The sequence below is a fragment of the Centroberyx gerrardi genome, chromosome 9, assembly GCF_048128805.1.
Source record: "Centroberyx gerrardi isolate f3 chromosome 9, fCenGer3.hap1.cur.20231027, whole genome shotgun sequence".
NCBI classification, from domain to species: Eukaryota; Metazoa; Chordata; class Actinopteri; order Beryciformes; family Berycidae; genus Centroberyx; species Centroberyx gerrardi.
The window spans coordinates 24,645,396-24,663,726 of NC_136005.1; the positions used below are offsets into that span (position 1 = coordinate 24,645,396).

The 18,331-nt window shown below is 42.4% G+C and overlaps 1 protein-coding gene across 1 annotated transcript in view; it reads right to left on the reverse strand.

Moving 5' to 3' along the window:
* lrp8 (low density lipoprotein receptor-related protein 8, apolipoprotein e receptor) overlaps positions 1-4,279 on the reverse strand; it is a 171,539-nt gene extending 167,260 nt beyond the window's left edge. Inside the window, exons 1-2 of the mRNA XM_071925675.2 lie at positions 4,052-4,279; positions 2,701-2,826 (exon numbers count right to left, since the gene is read on the reverse strand). Of these exons, the coding sequence (XP_071781776.1) occupies positions 2,701-2,826; positions 4,052-4,118 (193 nt within the window). The 5' untranslated portion in view covers positions 4,119-4,279. The remainder of the gene's footprint in view (positions 1-2,700; positions 2,827-4,051) is intronic.
* Between the last annotated feature and the right edge of the window lie 14,052 nt (positions 4,280-18,331).

Below are 18,331 nucleotides of genomic sequence, written 5' to 3' on the forward strand. Positions count from 1 at the left end.
AGCTGCTGGAGGGAGGACGCTATGGGGGTAATCCCTGTAGGGAGGGATCTCTGTGTGTGTGTGTGTGTGTGCGTGCGCGAAAGAGAATGTGTGTGTGATGCGACTACCAACTGTACAGACAGCATACATGCGCATGCACCTACTCACACGCACACATACACACACAGTCGTATATGGCCTGGGTGGATAAGATAGGAGCGTGCCTGGTGTGTATGTATGTGTGTGTGTGTGTGCATGTGCATGCATGTGCATAGAGGTGAGGCTGGCTGGAGGAGGGGGGGGAGATTGTAGAAGGATGAGAGGAGTGAAAGTAACAGCAATCGTCACTAATGTGGTGTATTGTGCTTTGTATTTGTGTATTTGTGTATTTGTGTTGTGTTTTATTGCATTGTGTTGTGCTGCAGTGTTGGGATGGATAGTGCAGTTTTGAGTTGCATTCTTCTTCGTATTGACTTGTTTTGCATTTCATTGCATTGATTGGCTTTGCTTTGTTGATTTGTATTGCATTGATTGTGTTGTTATACACTCCTCTCCTCTTTTCTGCTCTAACATCATCTGCTCTCCTCACCTTGCTCCAATTCTCTCCCCAATCCTGAGATTGCTCCTCTCCCCTCTCACAGCGACTCCATTTCTACCCCATGCCCCTTCTTCCCATCTTATTTTGCTCCTCTTTTCTCATTATCTCTGCTCTGGACCATCCTGTTCCTTTCAGTCGAATCTGTCCTATCTCGTCTCCTCCTCATCTTCCTCCTCCTCCTCCTCCTCTCTGTTGAGCTCTACTGGTGATGTGGGGCTTTGGGGTGGGGGCACAGTGGCAGTGCTGGCATCTGTTCGAAGGACTGGCGCGCTGCCAGCCAGCGAGCATCACTCCGGCAACCAGAGTCACGCTGTTGGATTTATCTCCAACCAACCTGTCAGCTGATGCCCTTTGTGGGCGTAAGACGAGTGGGCACAGCCTCCTTTGGCATTCGCTCTGCCAAGGTGCCCACAGGGGATTTAAAAAAAAAGAGGGGGGAAAAAAGCCCCTCAGTGGGTGCTACAATGCCAAGGAAGTAAGGCAGTCTTTTAGAAAGAAGCACCCAACTCACAACACACTGATCCAAAGGACGGAGAGTGAAAGGCAGGTGGAGGAGAGAGGGAGAGAAGGGGGAAAGGATGGTAGGTAGCAACAGAGAAAACAAGGGTACTGACAGCAAGAGGGCAAGAGGAGAAGAGAGCGAGAGAGCGAGGGAGAGAGACAGAGGTATGCTCCAGCCCAAGAGGAAAACAAAACCACATCTGAGGCTGACAGGATATGTAGCAAGAGAGTGACAAGAGAGAAGAGAGAGACAAAGCAACACAGACAAAGCGGTCCGGTTAGAAAGTAGAGTCGGTCACCTCGTGGCTTAAGTGCCATTTTCTAATTCTGTTTGAACAACACACAGGCTAAACAACAAAGTAAACCACCCCGACTACAGGGAAGAAGAGCTCATTAAAAACTAATTGCGCTCCCATCGAGTATCGCCCACTAAATGTCCAATAATCCCAATCAGTCTCTCCAGTCAATGAGACGCGCTTGTAAATGTCACGGCATACATCCAGGGAACTCCCCAGATATCTGGGGACCGCCTCGCCTCTGTGGTGGGAGGGCGAGATGAGAGAATCATGGGCTTGGTGCGCCAGCACCCATGACAAGGGCTGAATCAATTGCCCACTAATATAACCATTCAAGCAATTAGCTCCATGACAAATTCATAAGCGATGATTGCTCGGCTGGTCGTTCACATTCCCATGCAATTACATGAACGGAATTGATTCAGAAGCAATTCAGCTGAATCGCATAATACTGGTCTTTTGCGCACATTCCTGACTGAATCAAAATTGTCCATACTACAGTATTTGACTGGCCAATACCATGTGTATTGCATTATTACAAACTCCCAGTTATAAACATCAGCTGCCCCCAGGAGCAGCGGAGCCAAATGTTGCAATGCAAAGCCACATCTAAAAGCCCCAGTATTTGCATGAGGGTGTGTTGTATTACTCAGCAGTGCCACTGCGAACTTGACATGATACATAACAAGGGTGATAACAATTTTATCACCCTGTTTCAGATATTGACAGAATCTCTAAAGCCATAATATACATTATGAGGCACTATAGAGGGGTAAATCTCCAATGATAACAGGACTGACATTATCACTAGGCAGCCATAGCAAGATAAGGGTCATAATAATGCTAACAAACGGCCCCACTGTGGCCCAGCCAGGGTCAGAACTAAGCTTAAGAAGTGAAATTAGTGAGAAATGATTGAAATTCTTCTGGCCATGTGACCTGACCACTGATCCAGGATCAGTAGCTCCCATAATGAGGTCCGTGGAGGTTCCAGAGGGAAACGAGAAGTAGTTTACTTTCACTATCATTTCATTCATTTGAAATTTGAACAGTGACATAATCTACAATCTACAGTATAAACAGTTATCCAGTTCTGTACCAGATCTTATCCAATAACAAATATCTTCTCAGATGCAGGGGGATCCCTCTGACACAATCTCATCAAATGAGGCATCTATTGATCCTTGACATGAAAATGTGTGGGAGCCCCTGTCCTATAGATGAAGACTCATGTTCTCAACACAGCAGCTGCATGGTGGTCCTGTTCCAACAAACAAAGGTATCCGTATGTATATGAGCCGGTGTGACAGAGTCTGGGCTACTTACGACAGTTCTCCTCGTCGCTGCTGTCTGAGCAGTCGTCATCATCGTCGCATCTCCACAGGGTCGGGATGCACCTTCCGTTCTTGCACTGAAACTGCCCGGTTTCACACTCCGACTCTGTATGAGTTCCTGTGGTTTCAAATATGAACAAATTGTCAGTACTCTTCTGCAGCTATACAAAAAAGAACTATAGTCCCATGAATCCTTTAATAAAATACTATACAAATGTAAACTATATATACAACATTGAATAGAACTTTAATAGAAATGTTATAGTGATAGCATAGAAATACAAAAATACCTTAAAGTACAAAAAGATCACTATAAACTCACTATTGACTACCACAGACACAATATAAGTCCCTATAGGAATGGTTATTTTCAGTTACGGGGGTGTCTGTATTTTATCAAGACTAACCTACAGCAAAAGTAGGCTAGACCACAGGCTGCTTTACACTTTACACTCCCGTGCTTCTTCAATTTTGGAGTGAAAATGACATACAGTTTTCACCTATTTTACATAAGCTTGTTATTGCAATACAATACATAGGACATTGCTGTAACCAAATGAGTGACCATTCTCGGTTCTGAGTATTGAGGACTGTAAGGTCAAACCCTGATGAAAAAACACTGTAATATTCCTGTAATATGCCTATAGGGACTTCCTATTGTGTGTCTGTGGTACTCAATAGTGAGTTAATAGTGTCCATATCGCACTTAATGGTATTTCAAATCTCCTATAGTACCACTATAATATTCCTATATTATCCCTATGGGGCTTACAGTTTTGCTGCGATATCTGTAGCTACAGTATCCTTTCATGATAGGGTTAATTCTGACATATTGGGTTTGCATGTGTATTTGTGGAATGTATCAATACCTTTGGTGCGACAGTGACTGCCTACAGCCAGTGTCCTGCCGGCTCACTTAAACACCGCAAATCTATTTAGTCGTTTGTTATTTATTAGCTATTGCTATAATAACACCAAACGTGTATCATCAACATCGCCTCCACTTTGTGATCAGATGAACAGAGCCAGCCCTTTCTCCCTATAGCATCAGCCTATTGCATTCAGGCACATGTTGGGCTGTACGGATCCTTTCTTCCGCGTATTGTCATTTAATGTCACCGCTGATCGCATTCACCGCGCGGACAAAGTGGTGATCAAGGTGCGAGCCGTAGCTTTCATGTGACGAGACAAGTCTTGAATGGCCGTATAACCCGCCCGACTTTTGAGAAGGACGCGGAGCAGATGTAGAGACAAGTCGTTTTGCCAGTGCGATATCCCCCTTCCAATGCATCGCCGCGATGCAATGCAAATTCCCCACCTCGCGTTGGAGACAAGTGCCTTACCTTTGGCGCAATGGAGCTCCATGAGTAACAAATGTAACAGCATAAGCTTCCCGACTTCTGTCCACATTTTTAGATCCGGGGGGAGTCTATCGTTGTGTTCATGCAGGTAAAAAAAAATCACAGAAGGATCCCCAACCTCTCTCTCTCTCTCACTGTGTCCCTCTCTTCTGCCTCTGTGTGAGTGTGTGTGAGTGAGCGTGTGTGTGTGATCACCCCGGCTCTCTCCTCTCCCTCCCTCTGCCTCGGTTGCAATTTGAATCAGTGACGCTTATGGGCGGGATAAGGATGGTGCCTGCGGTTAATATAGTAGTGACACTGGAAATGGTAAAGAGGGGGGGGTGAGGGGGGATGTTAAGTCATATCTCCACATCCAGCTGGTGGAGTCGCATGGGGAGGGTTCCCAAACTTTTTCATATCAAGGACCCCCAAGTAAATTACACCGCGGACCCCCATTTCTTAGGACTGGAGGAAGATTTTTGTTGATACAGAATTATATCTTCTGCAAAAGTGGAGAAACTGGTCAGGAAAAAAAACATTCCATCAATCATACTGGAATGAAAGTAATCCTAATTTTCCTGGGCAGCCCTCTCAAGGACCCCTGAGGGCCTCTGTACCCCAGTTTGAGAACCACTGTAGTAATGAAACTGGGGGGGGGGGGGGGGGGGGGGAATGAGCTTAGGGTCATGTACAGTAAGTCATATCTGCAGATACAGCTGGCGGAGTGACCCGAACAGCTGAAGTGATTTGAATTGAACGCGGAGTGTGTGCGATCAAAGGGAACGGATAGGTCTACGCTACTGTAGCCTACTACGCAGCTGGAGTTCAGTTTTGATGGGCTGCAGTTCAGCATGGTTCATGTGCATGAAATGACTTGAACACACGGATCAACACATGAATAATAAATATAGCCTACTGTATAAATAGAGGGAAACAAACAGAATTCTTGCCTGTTGTACATTATTCATTAAAGAGAGTGTGAATCAAACATCAAAGGCTGGCACAGGTGCAAAAAGAATAAGTCCAAATAAGGCTTTGCTGTTATTGCTGAGAACTTCCCCTCAAAGGGAGAATACACCCCCAGAAATGAATTCCCAAGTCATTTCTATATGATCGTGACCAGTTCACTCTAGATTCATGACATGAACAAGTCTACAGAGGACAGCTAGGATTGTCTTGATGGTGTCATCAAGAAACCAATCCTGGAGCTGCTCTGCTCAAAGTGAATGTGAAACCGATGTTGTGAATGCAAATTCAGAATGATATTATGGTGATGTGGTGCAATCTCTGTTTCATAACTGGGAGCATTTCAACATCTTGGGGTCACATTTGGATTGTAGCACGATATTTCAAAATCAATCCAATATGATGTGTTTTGTGGCATGAAACAGAAACAAAATGCTTTCCTGTAAACTAGCTGTCCTGTACATCAGTGACTACGTTTACATGGACAGCAATAATCCGACTATTGGCCTTATCCTAAATAAGACAATATTCCGATTACAAGTTTACATGGGTTGCTTATAGAACTATTCCATTCATATTCCCGTTTACATACTACAGAGCTTAGTCTGATTAATAGGACAAAGGAGAATCACTGGAGCACACGGACAGTTTAAGCCTTTATTGAAAACTTCATATCCATTTACCTCAAAATCCTGTGAATACCCCTTATTAAGGTGTATACATGTCTAAAATGCCCTTAAATAATGCCACTAAAATCAGAATACCCCACATCTTCGATTCTGCTTATTCCAACTATGACCTTATTCGGGTTAAGGTAATCAGAAAATGCTGTTTACATGGCAATTTCTTATTCAGGCTATTGTCTTAATCAGGTTAATATCAGATTATTGCTGTCTATGTAAACATAGTCAGTGTTGTACACAATCTACGTTTCATCTATGCACATCTACTGTATGTTATGTCATATTTCACCCATCAAGCCAGGATTAGACCAACCTGCTACCCTCCAGTAGAGATCAGATCAGGGACGGGCATGAATTAGAGCAGAAGGGCAAGATCAAGTTTTCTATCCAGCCCCAATGGAGAGCAGCCAGCAACAATCTAGCTGAAAAGACCTCAAATGTATGTCATTGGATAAAAGGTCCAGGTGCATAAAACTGTTGGCCTCCTGATTTGAAGTCGGCACTGCATTTTTATGCAAGGCAAAGCAGATGAGAAGGTGGATTAAATGTGCAATGCACTCTGGGATGGGCTTGGAGGACTCAGTGATGTCATTTTTTGGAGACATCTTTAGGTCCGTTACAATGTCACAGAGAGACAGGAGAGTGAGTCGACAGTTTTGGTCCAAAGGGAGGGAAAAACCACCCTAAGATATAATTCACATATATCATTCCCACTGACTTAAATAGTAAAAACAAAAAAACTCAAGGAATTGCTTGGAGGAATTGTTTGGAAGATGAAATTCTATTCTCTTTTCAGCTTCCAGAAGGCACTGAAAGCCACACATTTGAAAGATTTGGCTATACTCTTCATCATCCGAGAAAGAACTGACTTCAGCGGTTCCACAAAATGCAGGAGAGATGCGGGAGCGGGGGCTTGTGAAGTGTGTGTGCCGCTGTATGTATGAGGTGAGCGTCTGCAGCAGCTGTAACAGTAGGCTGCCATGCTGTCATTGTGTTTTAGACTCGCATTCCACTGTTTTGGTGTTTTTTCCCCCTTGAGGTCAATTCTGAAATTGTGTTCATCTTTCATCTTTGCTGGTTCCGATTTTTTTACACGTACACACGCACACACACAGCACCAACACACAGTGAGTAACACGCATGCACTCACAGCCACACACACACACACACACACAGAGAGACACAGCTGGAGCTTAGTGTTGCATTCATCTTTGCCGCAGGACGGTGAGTGAGTCTGACTGAGACCTTCAGACCTATAGGATGATTACTTCCCTCTTCTGTCTCTTTATCTCTCTCTCTGCCTCTCTCTCTCTCTCTATGACTCTCTTTTTCTCTTTGTCTCTCTTTATCTCTGACCTCCCCCCCTCTGTCTCGTTTTCTCTTCTTCTGTTGCTCAGTCTCTAAATCTCTATCTCTGCCTCTCCACCTCTTTCTTTCTTCCTCTCTTCCTCCCTCATTATGTCTCATTTCTCTTTCTCTGTCTCTCTCTCCTGCCCTCTCTCTCTCTCTCTCTCCCTCTCTCTCTCTCTCCCTCCCTCTCTCTCTCTCTCCGTGGCCTCTGCCGCCGGCTTGAGACAGATAGTGCTGTCGGAAGAAGACAACAGAGCCGGTGGTCAGCAAATCCTCTGTCTTTCCCGCGGAGCATTGTTCTGTGTGTGTGTGTGTGTGTGTGTGTGTGTGTGTGCGTGCGTGCGCGCGGCATAGCGCTGGGTACAGGACAGGAGAGTCATCCGCTTGCCTGCCACAGCTTGTGACCCAAAAACCATGAGCGAGGTCCGGTCGATATCTGGCCGGGTGCCTGCTGCAGGGAGGCGACGGATGAGATTTGGACATCATTGCATCATCAGACAGTATGGCAGCAGAAGCAGGGCAGCGTTGGGAAGCTTACTGTCCAGATGAACTCCATTACAGAGTATTGATTACTGATTACTGATTGCTTGATTCAAATTGTAATTTTTCATGCAAATTGTTTGACTTAGTCAAATTAAGCAACATAATGTGATTGCTTTCAGTCGCCTCAGTTTGGATTACTTCCAATTTAATAGAAAATTATTAAAAGAACATCTATGTCTTCCAATTAATTGTAATTTTCTATTTTTTTTTATTTTTTATTTTAATTTTAATTCTGTAATTATAATAATTTCTGACCCGCATTATCCATTATTTCAAGATAATGGATTGTAATGAATATAATTAATATAATAGTAATAATTAATACAGTAATAATGACATAATAAATTCAAATTTTTGAGAAAATTAATATTTTTCACCCCACACTCACAATCAAAGTGTCGTTTTAAGCTTGAACCACATTTCCAGATAATCCAACAAGTAATCACCTATTACTTTTTCAAAAGTTAACTAATCTGATTACTGTTTTCTTTCAGTGTGGATCACAGTCACCATTTTTGTAATCAGATTACTGTAGCCCCATTAAATGTAATCTGTTACTACTCAACCCAGATTTGAACATCTATTGTAGCAGCAGACAACAGACTGGAGCAGAGAGGACAGAGTCTGATGGTGAGCTTTAACTTCATTTCAATATGTCAGACTACTGTTACTACTACTATTACTGCTACTTCTACTATACTACTACTACTATTACTGCTGATACTTGCACTATTAGCCTAGCCTACTACTAAGACTACTCTTCCACTACTATTACTACTACAACTAATAACTAGCAAGTAACAAGAACAATTTTGTGCTATGGTACTGTGCCTGGCGGACTATGCACAACCTTCACCTGAAGCTGGGCCTCCACTTCCTGATTGCAGGCCACACCAAGTTTAGCCCCGACTGGTGCTTTGGACTGGTCAAGCAGTGCTTCAGGAAGACCAGAGTGGACACTTCGTCAGACATTGCTAGGGTTGTGAGGGACAGCTCTCCTGTGAAGCAAGTAAACATCCCTCAGCTTATAGGACTGGAGGATGGCACAGTGCTTGTTGAAAGCTGCGACTGGCAACAGCATCTGAGTAGCTACTTCCGAAGGCTCCCACAGATTAAGAGTTACCAGCACTTAAGGTAATTATCATTGTCATTGTATTAGCTATTCTATTTTATGAACATGGTAGTATTTCGTGAAAATGGTGTGTTGGTAACAGTGGGCAATATTTTAAATGTACTGTCTTCCTTCTATTCTATTACAGCTTTGATGCCCGGAGACCTGGTGTGGTTATGGCTAGAAAACACTGTGACGCAGAACCAGTCGAGTTTCAGCTGCTGCGCAACGCTGATGTCCATCCCCCCATAGATGGTCTTCCTGTGCAAGCCCCACCCGGACTGGACATGGCCAGGCAGACATATCTTTTTGAGAAGATCAGAGAATTCTGTTCGGATGAGGCACAAAACGTCACATGCCCTCCACCTAAGTCCACAGCACCTCAGAACAAGACTGTCCGATTTTAGATTCACTTCAACTGCATCGTCCCAGCTGCATAGGGCTGGGACTGTTTATTTTTTAAATACTGTTTTATTTTTTAAATACTGTTTTTATGTAATCACTGCACTTGAACATCAGCAAATGACTGAATGGATGATTTTTTTGTGCAAGACTTTCTCCACCCTTTCTCAGATTCCATGACTGTCAATGTTTTGCCCGGCATCTATTGCACGCTAAGCCGTCCCGGGGGGGGGATCCCTATTTGCCTCAGCCCGCCCAAGGTTTTGTTCACCATTGATTGTGTTTAGTTAGATCTAGCTAGACACATTCTCTGTAAAGTCATCTGAGACATGCTTGTGATAAAGGGCTATATAAATAAACTTGACTTGACTTGACTTGAAACATGACAGCCCTGCAAGTTTGTTTCCTGAGGGTTAGCTGACTACTAGACTACCTGTCATTATCTGTCAGTGGGGTGACAGATAATGACAGGTAGTCTAGTGGGGGAGTGGTTGGGGGTGGAGTTAACCAGCTATTGTTCCCACCCATTACCTGCCTGTGAGAGGTGTGAAAAACCTCAAGAACTTCGAGGGCGATTTTCTCTGAATGTTGATTTTAGGTGTACCAACATTCAAATAAGCATATCTTCTTCAACTATTTTCAGATTTCAATGTATGACACATCATTTGAAATCTTACAATCTGCACTTTCTGCTGTCACAAATGTCGGTGGGCAAAATCTGAACAGGGAGGGGGGTCTGGGATTTTTTTTTTTCTTAAATAAGCCATTTCCTGCAATTTTACATAATTTTATATATATTTGGTTTGTATACGATGATCGATTCTCAATGCTACATTAAAGAACCTAATTAATTTAAAGAGATGCGAGAAACACAGGAGAAGTGTCTGCAAAGGCTTCATTTCTTTTTTTGTAAAATAACAGAATTCATAGGCTTTATTGCACAAAATGACAAATAAGCCAGTTACATGAACACATTATTAATTTATTTTGAATATCATAGTTCTTTTTTTTTTGTTCTCTAATGTTATCCTTTTGCTTTGGCATCCTACCTGTTGCTGTTGCTCTGCTGACACTGCAGTATCATCTTCAATAATCTGTTGAAAACATCTCAGTTTAGCTTTGCTAGATAGCTCGCCAAAATGTTAAACAGTTTCAGAGAGAAAGAGAGAGACCTTCGGCACACAGAACACAAATTAGAATGTTAGCCAACCTAAGCTTACTCTCTCAAAGAAACAACAGTTCTTAGCTAGCTAAATGTTAGGTCACATAACTTTTTGCCTTTCACTTCTGGTGGTTACACAGTTATGGTCTAAAGAGAAACACACCTGTGCTGTTTTTTTCCCCCTTTTCTTTGCCCATAAATTGTGCAATGTTAGCTGATGTTTCATGGTTCAAACAATTATGCTGCTGTCACTGCTTCAAGATCACATGTTCCATCTTCTGTGTTGTACTAGTGAAGACTATTTTTAGCACTGGTTGGAATATACTACTTGGGTTGGAAAGGGGGTGTAGCAATCCAGATGCAACTATCTAAGTGCAGACAGAGCAGATATTTTACTTAGTTTTAAAATTAAATATTGAAAATATTAGATTAAATATATTTTTACTAAATTTTGACTTTTAAAAGAGGTGAAATAATGATTTCCAAGTGGAGGGGTATCTGCCTAACTTGCCTAATGGTGTATAGGCGCCAGTGACTACTACTGTTACTACTTATTATTAGCACTAGGCTACTAATTCTACTACAAATACTACTACTGCTACTATTATTACTGCTGCTACTATTAGCCTACTACAAAGACTACTACCGCCACTAGTACTAATACTACTACTGCACTATAATTACTAGTGGAATTACTAGTGGAATTACTTTCACTAGTAATTCTGCTTCTTCTGCTAACAAGGACTGTTACCAAGGAGAAACCTATCACTATTAGATTGATCAATTGCCTGCAATTGGTGACAGCTGACAATCCAGCATGGTTGGCCAACAACAAGTAAAACGATCTGAGCTAACATCTAGGCAGGTAGGAAAACTGGAGGAAAAACATAAAGTCTTTTTCTGGCTGTGGCCCTCTAAGTGATGGCTTATCTAATGAGATTATTGACATCCTTTGTAGTTCGGGTCTTTTGCTCCTTTATCATCAACCACAGGATGTTGATCTTGTTTTGCAGAGAATTCCCAGTTTTCCAGCAGAAATTGTGCACTTGGTGGGGATATGGATGTAGAAATGGTGAAAGCTTCACAAGTCCTGTGCAGGTACATCAGATTGAGTATCTGACGTAGAATGGCATAGAGGAACTTAATGAGTGATGTCTTGTGCTGTGCTGACGTGCTGTATGTTAACAGCTAGCAGATGTTCTGGGGATTGGAGCAGTCTGGGATGCACCTGGACTTTGACAACTGGCCAGATAGCTACCAGTCGGTGCAGAGGAATGATCAGCCGATGCCTGATCGATCTCCATTCACAGTTCCCTGTCCTCCTGCATGCCCTTCTCCTCCACCTGGACAGGCTCTCTAACCTCAGATCACCTGTCTACCTCATTATTGTCTATATTTAGTTTGCACATAGTCAAGGATTTATTTTGCCTAATGACTCCTTTTGTTGTACAGTGGCGAGCGCTGTGGCTGCTGAGCTTCCTGAGATCCAGTAAGTCTCCTTCATGGCTTCAGCTCAATCAAACTACAACCTCGAAGTAACTGAAACTTCTCTCCAATCAGTGGATTTGCATTTACTTCCAGATGACTGAGCTCTTAACTAAATCTCATCTATTACAGTGCGCACCAGCAGTACAGAGGGACCATTAACCTTGCTGCCAAAGTTGCTGCTTTGCGCTGTACATTCCAGGTAACTGAAGTAGTTGTAATTCTTTCATATCTCCTACTCATTGTTTCTTCTTTGATTGAAATAGGATCTTCTAATAGTAATGCTGTTGTCTTCTCCTCCCAGGGAGAGAATGCCAGGCTCACCAACTACCTCACTGTAGCTGGGAAGATGATTCTTAGTGGCCTGGCAGAGCTAAACAACAAGGTAAACAACACTTCATGTGACAGTTGTTGAACACAACAAAGTTTGATTCTTTACATTCATACTAACCATGAGGCATATCTAAGTTTGTGAACAAAATGTTAAGGAATTCTGCACCATTTTTTCTGGAGGATGTGCAAGCAGCTCAGATTTCCTTCGATCAGCTTGTGAACTTCATCAAGGAGCCAGACAACAGACAGGCACTGCAGCAACAGCTGGAAAATGAAGGAGTAGGTTTCTAGATAGGTTTCTAGATAAGCTAGTGTTGTTTTTTGTTTCTGTTGTTGTCTCTCTCTCATTCCACCACTATCTGATTACCACTCTCTTTCTATCTCACCATTCAGCTGATTCAGTAGGCTGAAGTATATAAACAATGACTCAGTTTCATTTTGAAGTGTTGTGGTTCATTGTTTGTCCTTGGGAGCATCTGATGGACTTCTTAGACACCATCTTTTCCCTGGTAGAGGAGGTGTATGAGTGTCCAGAGAGGCTGCAGCTGCAGGTGCAAAGCAATCTAGAGTCGGAGGTGGAGCTCCTGCTCTCCTGGTTTAACTAGAGGAGTGCTCCTCTTACTCACGTAATATAATAATAATAAATAGAACCAATAAAAATATATTTTGCATTCAATATCACAGGAAGTGCTCTTGGAAGTGCTCTTGGTACCTTTTAAGACTTTTAGAAGTTCCAGATTATAAATTTGTGAGCAAACATTTTGAATCTGCAGTAATGTAGAAGGTCTTATTCTAAAAGCTTTAGTTGAATGAAATCATGAACTCAACTTGGAACTCAACTGTAAATCCCCACTGTGTTTTATTGAATGTTTTACTGACTATTTTAATGTCTTTTAAATGTCCCATATTATAGGAATTCAATATCTTCTCTATTTATATACATGTATGATCAAAGAATTTTAATGAAGACATTGTTCAAATTTGAATGTGTTTGAGTGGTTAAATTTAAAGTTATTTCATTTTCAAAAATCTAGTATTTTTTACAGGCAGTTTCAGATTAACTCCAGTAAACACATCACAACTGGACTTCTAAAAAGTTTTGTGGAGTTTTGTTACTTTCTCTTGTCTCTCTGTCAAGCACTTTGTAAACTGCTTTTTTTTTAAATTCAGATTACTATCATCTTGTAACATGTAATCAATTTCTTCTTACCTCTGGACTTGGACGTGGAGGCAGTGAAAAAGGATGGGTGGAGCTGTCAGGGCGATACACTCACTCAGTGAGGGCAGGCAGGCCACAGCTGGAGCTGTCAAAACTCGTGTCTCAAACCAGCGCTGAGGAGCCAGCAGCTGTATCTGATCACTGGGGGAAAAAACGACCCCGGCTAAACTCATAAACCAAGCGAACAATAACCAGCAGAATCTTAGCAGCAATGGCAGAGCGCAGGAGCTGGCATATTTCAATATGGCCACCACAGAATCAGTAAGGGGGCTATCTCTGCAGTCAGGGCTGTTGAGCATGAGTGATTTGTACAATGTCTTCTGTCGAGTAAATCCTTGTTTTTTTCTGGTCTCACAAATCATTATTTAGTTCTTTTTTTTTTGGAGGATTTAGAAGTAGAGATAGCCTACCAGAGTATTCCCATTTGACAGGCAAATACAGTTTGGGCCCACCCTGTTTTTGCCATATCTTGACGGTTGCCAAACCATATGGTTTGTAAGTCACAGTCTAGTTTCAGCAAGGGTGAATGAATTTCTCTTTTATAAAAAATATTATTTTCTGGCAAAGCGATACCACAAAACACTATCTCTGTGTTGTTGTAAAGATGCCAGAATTTGGACAGTTTGGCAGGTAAATGTTAAAGGCATACTGAGTAGGATTTGCCAGTAGAGGCTTGTAAACACAAAGTTTTTCAAAGTTGACCCCTCCTCCCTAGCTCAACAAGAAGCAAAGTGCACACCCCCTGAATGCAGTTGCCAGAACGATACAAAGCAGTAAAAAAGTTTTTTTTTTTTTTAAAGTACAGCGAGGCAAAACACCAAGCAGACAAGGCTCGTTCCAGAACGATAGTGACTCTGGGGTTGGCTTTCACCCGTTGGTGAGTATTGAAGGAGAGGATGGGGATGATGAGCAAAACGGAGGCCTGTTTTCTGTTGGCTAGCTCAGACCAGAACTCCAGTTACTCTCTATCAGAGTTCGGGATCACTACCGTAGCCAGCGTGGCTTTTAGATATAAAATGATTCAGCAGTGGTTTTGGTTGCAGACGGACAAACCCACTGCCACAAGGTTGACTCCCAGAAACGTCCCGAACATTCAGAAATAAGAAAGTCCAGGCAGAAGGCAGGCTGTCTGCAGACACACACACAGTCACACACTACCAATGGGCCATAAGTAATGATTGAGTAGGATAATTTTTGGATGAGTTTATGCTATTTCAAGGGGGAAAATCCTGCTCAGTATGCCTCTAACTCTCCTACCATGTTGCAAACGCACAATTTTTCCACCTCTCCGTTTTTCTCACAGTGTTTGGCTATGCTGACTGTCATATTTCATTTTGGCTATAAACTGGCTGCTCAGGATTAGGATTTATTATGTTTTACGCTGGGTTGGAGTCTCTGCTCAGAAGACCTGCAGTCGAATATAGGGCAACCTATGCAGAACATATTAACTTGGAATATAGCTGCAACAGTATAGAAACATCAGTAACGACAGAAATAACAACTTTGTTACTTTTGATTGATTAAAAGTATATATATCCGTGTTTTCCCTTATTTGGGCCATGTCTTTCACCTGGATGTTGACACCATGCATTAGACCATCTCCCACTGCAGAATAGTGTCTGGCTTTATAGGAACAAGGACCGAAAAAAGCATTATCATGCTGACATTGGAACTTATATCTTACCACACAAACCCCCATGCATAATTCAAAGGCATACATTTTTCACATGCTCTAGTAATCTGGTTAAATAATTTGGGATTACATTGCCTCAACTCCACACCAGTAAGGGGATCAGCGCTCTGCCCATGAAATGCCCTCTGTTGTGTGGTATCTCAGGGGGCATCTCAGTCGCCCATGTATTTGCAGTCTGGATAATCTCCCACTGGCTTTAGCACCGAACGCAGGCGTGGTTTCATATCTGGGAGGCTTTGTTAACAGCTAATAGGGCTGTTTACTCCACCCCCCCCAGGCCAAACTGAGACTTTGACGCAGACAATTTAATCAGGAGCAACCTTTCAAACTGTGATGCAAAAAAAACAGGCTGAGTTTCATGCAAAAGCCCTTAAATTCTGTAGCCTTTAATTTGCTGTTCCAAAGATAACACCGACTCCAAAAAAAGGGAAAAAGTAAACAATTTTCACATTAATAAAGCTTATTCTCCTGCATACCGATCCACTATCTTTCGAACATCCGAGCCAATTTCACACTCAGGCTCTTGGCCGGTTGAATTAAATACAGACTGCTTCCTTTTTCCCTATTGTCCACCTGCCAGATGCCTCTATTTGACTGCAGTTTAGTTCTCTCCCTTCTCTGCCATCAGTATTCCACCGACATAACCTGCTCCATCGGACCTCAACCTACACATTAGGGTAAAGAGTGAGCGGCATTGCTTATTCAGATTGGCCCTCTCTGGTGGATGGAGATAGAAGGGAAGCTAAAAGGAGAGAGGGAGGACAGAAGGGAGAGAGAGAGAGATAGAAGGGGTAGAGATGGGGAAAGAGGGAGAGAGAGGGGAGAAGGTAGACAGAGGTGAAGGTGAAAGGAGGGACAAAGCAGCCGCGAAGTGTAGCCCTCATCTGCCCCCTCCCCTTCAACTCCTCCATCCCATGAGTCTCCCCTGGGGGAAAAGAGAGAGAGAGAGAGAGAGAGAGAGAGAGGTGGTACGAAGGGAGGTAGGAGGAGAGGTCAGATCATTAGGCAGAGGTGAAAGGTCGCAGTAGGGGGATAGTCAGGAAGCAGTGACCCTGAGACGGACAGAGGGAGGGAGAAGAGAGGAAAGAGGAGAGGAGAGAGGAAGCCAGACAGCGATGTCGGGGTCAAACGTTCTCACAGCTTGCGGCGGCTTACTACAGATTGATTTGTACTTCCTCATGTCGTGTCTAACAGGACTTTAATAACTCCTAATCTTGGAGGTACAGCAGCATGATCAGGAGCCACGTGTTCAGAAGGAGCAAACCAGGATACAAGTCAGCTGACTGTTCTCAGACTGAGTCAAGTTTTACTGAGGCAAACAACCCACGGCAATTTCTTTTGCTGCTCTTTAGGTCACCAATCTTTGATATGTTCTTGACTCATTTTGTTTGTTGCTCTGTAAAACTCTTTTGTTAAATAAGTAGATTTGACTCATCTTACTTGTTTATTTTTCTGACCACCTAAATAAGAATTTATGACAATAATAATGTAGTTTGTATGTTTTTCTTGCATAAGGCAGGCTTTTGGATTAGACCCCAGTGGTGCCTCGTCCTTGCTCAGGGATTCAGGATGGGTTCCAAAAGCCTTACACTTGTTCTTAAAGGTTGTTGTGTGCTTTTCGAGACTCTTCAACCCCTCATCCCCATGGAAAAGCCTCCACACTGGGGACATTACCACCTAAGCCTCTCTAAAAGCAGGAAAAACCCTTAATAGGCGGACATGGGACCAGCGCTGTGGAACGCAGCTTGAATTCATGTGTGCCACTCTTTCTTTCTGTCTTTCTTTCTTTCTTTCTTTGACGTTTCAATGACAGCAGTTCATGTGGCCATGGCAAAAAGAGTTTGGCTGGATTCCACTCCCAACACCATGTTGCTGCAGCGCCTCTGAAATAAATCATGTGGGCTGCAAGTGTAACACCCTCCGTAAGATTACCATGGTGAGGCATCCAACATGAGACATCCTTTCAAAAGGAAAGAAGACATGCAGTAGCTGCAAATGGAAACAATATCTTTCTATTGGTGGCTTTGACTCATTAAAGTGTCTAAATAAGGAATTTGTCAACAGCAAATTTCTTAATCAGAAACTGTATATCATAGGTGTTTGTTGATTTTTTTAAATAGGGAAAAAAATGTCACACAAAAATGTAAATGTCACTCAACAACATAAGAATTTGGCCAGTCTTTTGGGTTTTTGCTCTTGAGTCAGTTTAGATTTTGCAAAAAACAAGTCATCAGCTTTGATTATGTACCATTATTTACTTCCAGCCATCTTAGCAATGACACCAGCCAAAAAAGCCAATATTAGCTTGCTGTGTCAGTGCTTAAGCTTGTGACTGTATGTATATAAAAGTAAACAGGTCACACTAAAGTAGGATGGGACTATATTAGTATACAGGTTAGCTGAATATATGTGTGTCAGCACTGCTGACGCTCTCTCACCTCTACTTTTTACTTCCCATGGGCCTGATCATAATAATAATAGTACAAAATGAAAATCTGCTCGTCTAAATGCAAATCATGAATGGCTTCTCCAATGATTTCCTCAACACACTGTGTCTAATTTCCATGTACACACAAAGCTTTGTTGCTTTCCACTTAAAAAGATGCCTCGACATGTTCAATTTCCTTCTGTAATTTCACTTTGTGATCTTTCTTCTCGCATTACAGAAAAATAGATTCTATTGATACTTTGGTTTCTCTAAAAGGCTTGTTAGCATTTTTAACATTTCAAAAATTCTAAATGTCAACGTATTCCTGCAACACATCTCAACCTTTTCACCTCTGTGGCAGAACTTCAGCAACACACAAACATCCACAATGCAACAAAGTACAGATTGTTTGGAAATGTCACACTAATGTCTCACATTATCATTATATTAGCAGGTGTATATACAAAAGATTGAAGAGGGCTCATAACCTTTGTCATCATGTGGTTGAGAGGTTTTTTGGTTTGTTCATTTGTTCATTTAGCAGTGATTTTTGACACATTTTTGCACAAGATCACACACAAAACCATGCAAAATCTCTGCCGCTTAAGGAAAGCACAACAGGAAATTAAATCCTTAGGAATTAGAGTTGTTTACCACGATTTCCTCAGCACTTCTGTTTTTTTATAGAAGGCAGGAGAGGTGGACATGCACCAGAGGTCAGAAGCCACAACACCATATGTATCTGCAATGTGTCTTCGCCCACCGAGCCGCCAGGGACGCCCAATTAGTTGCTATTCAGCAGGGATTTAAATGGAGAGCAGTGACAATGTTAATGAAGTGAGATGGAAAGTAGGCTATAGGAAGGATCTGGCTAGCGTTCAGAAGACAGTTCAATAGAATTAAGATCA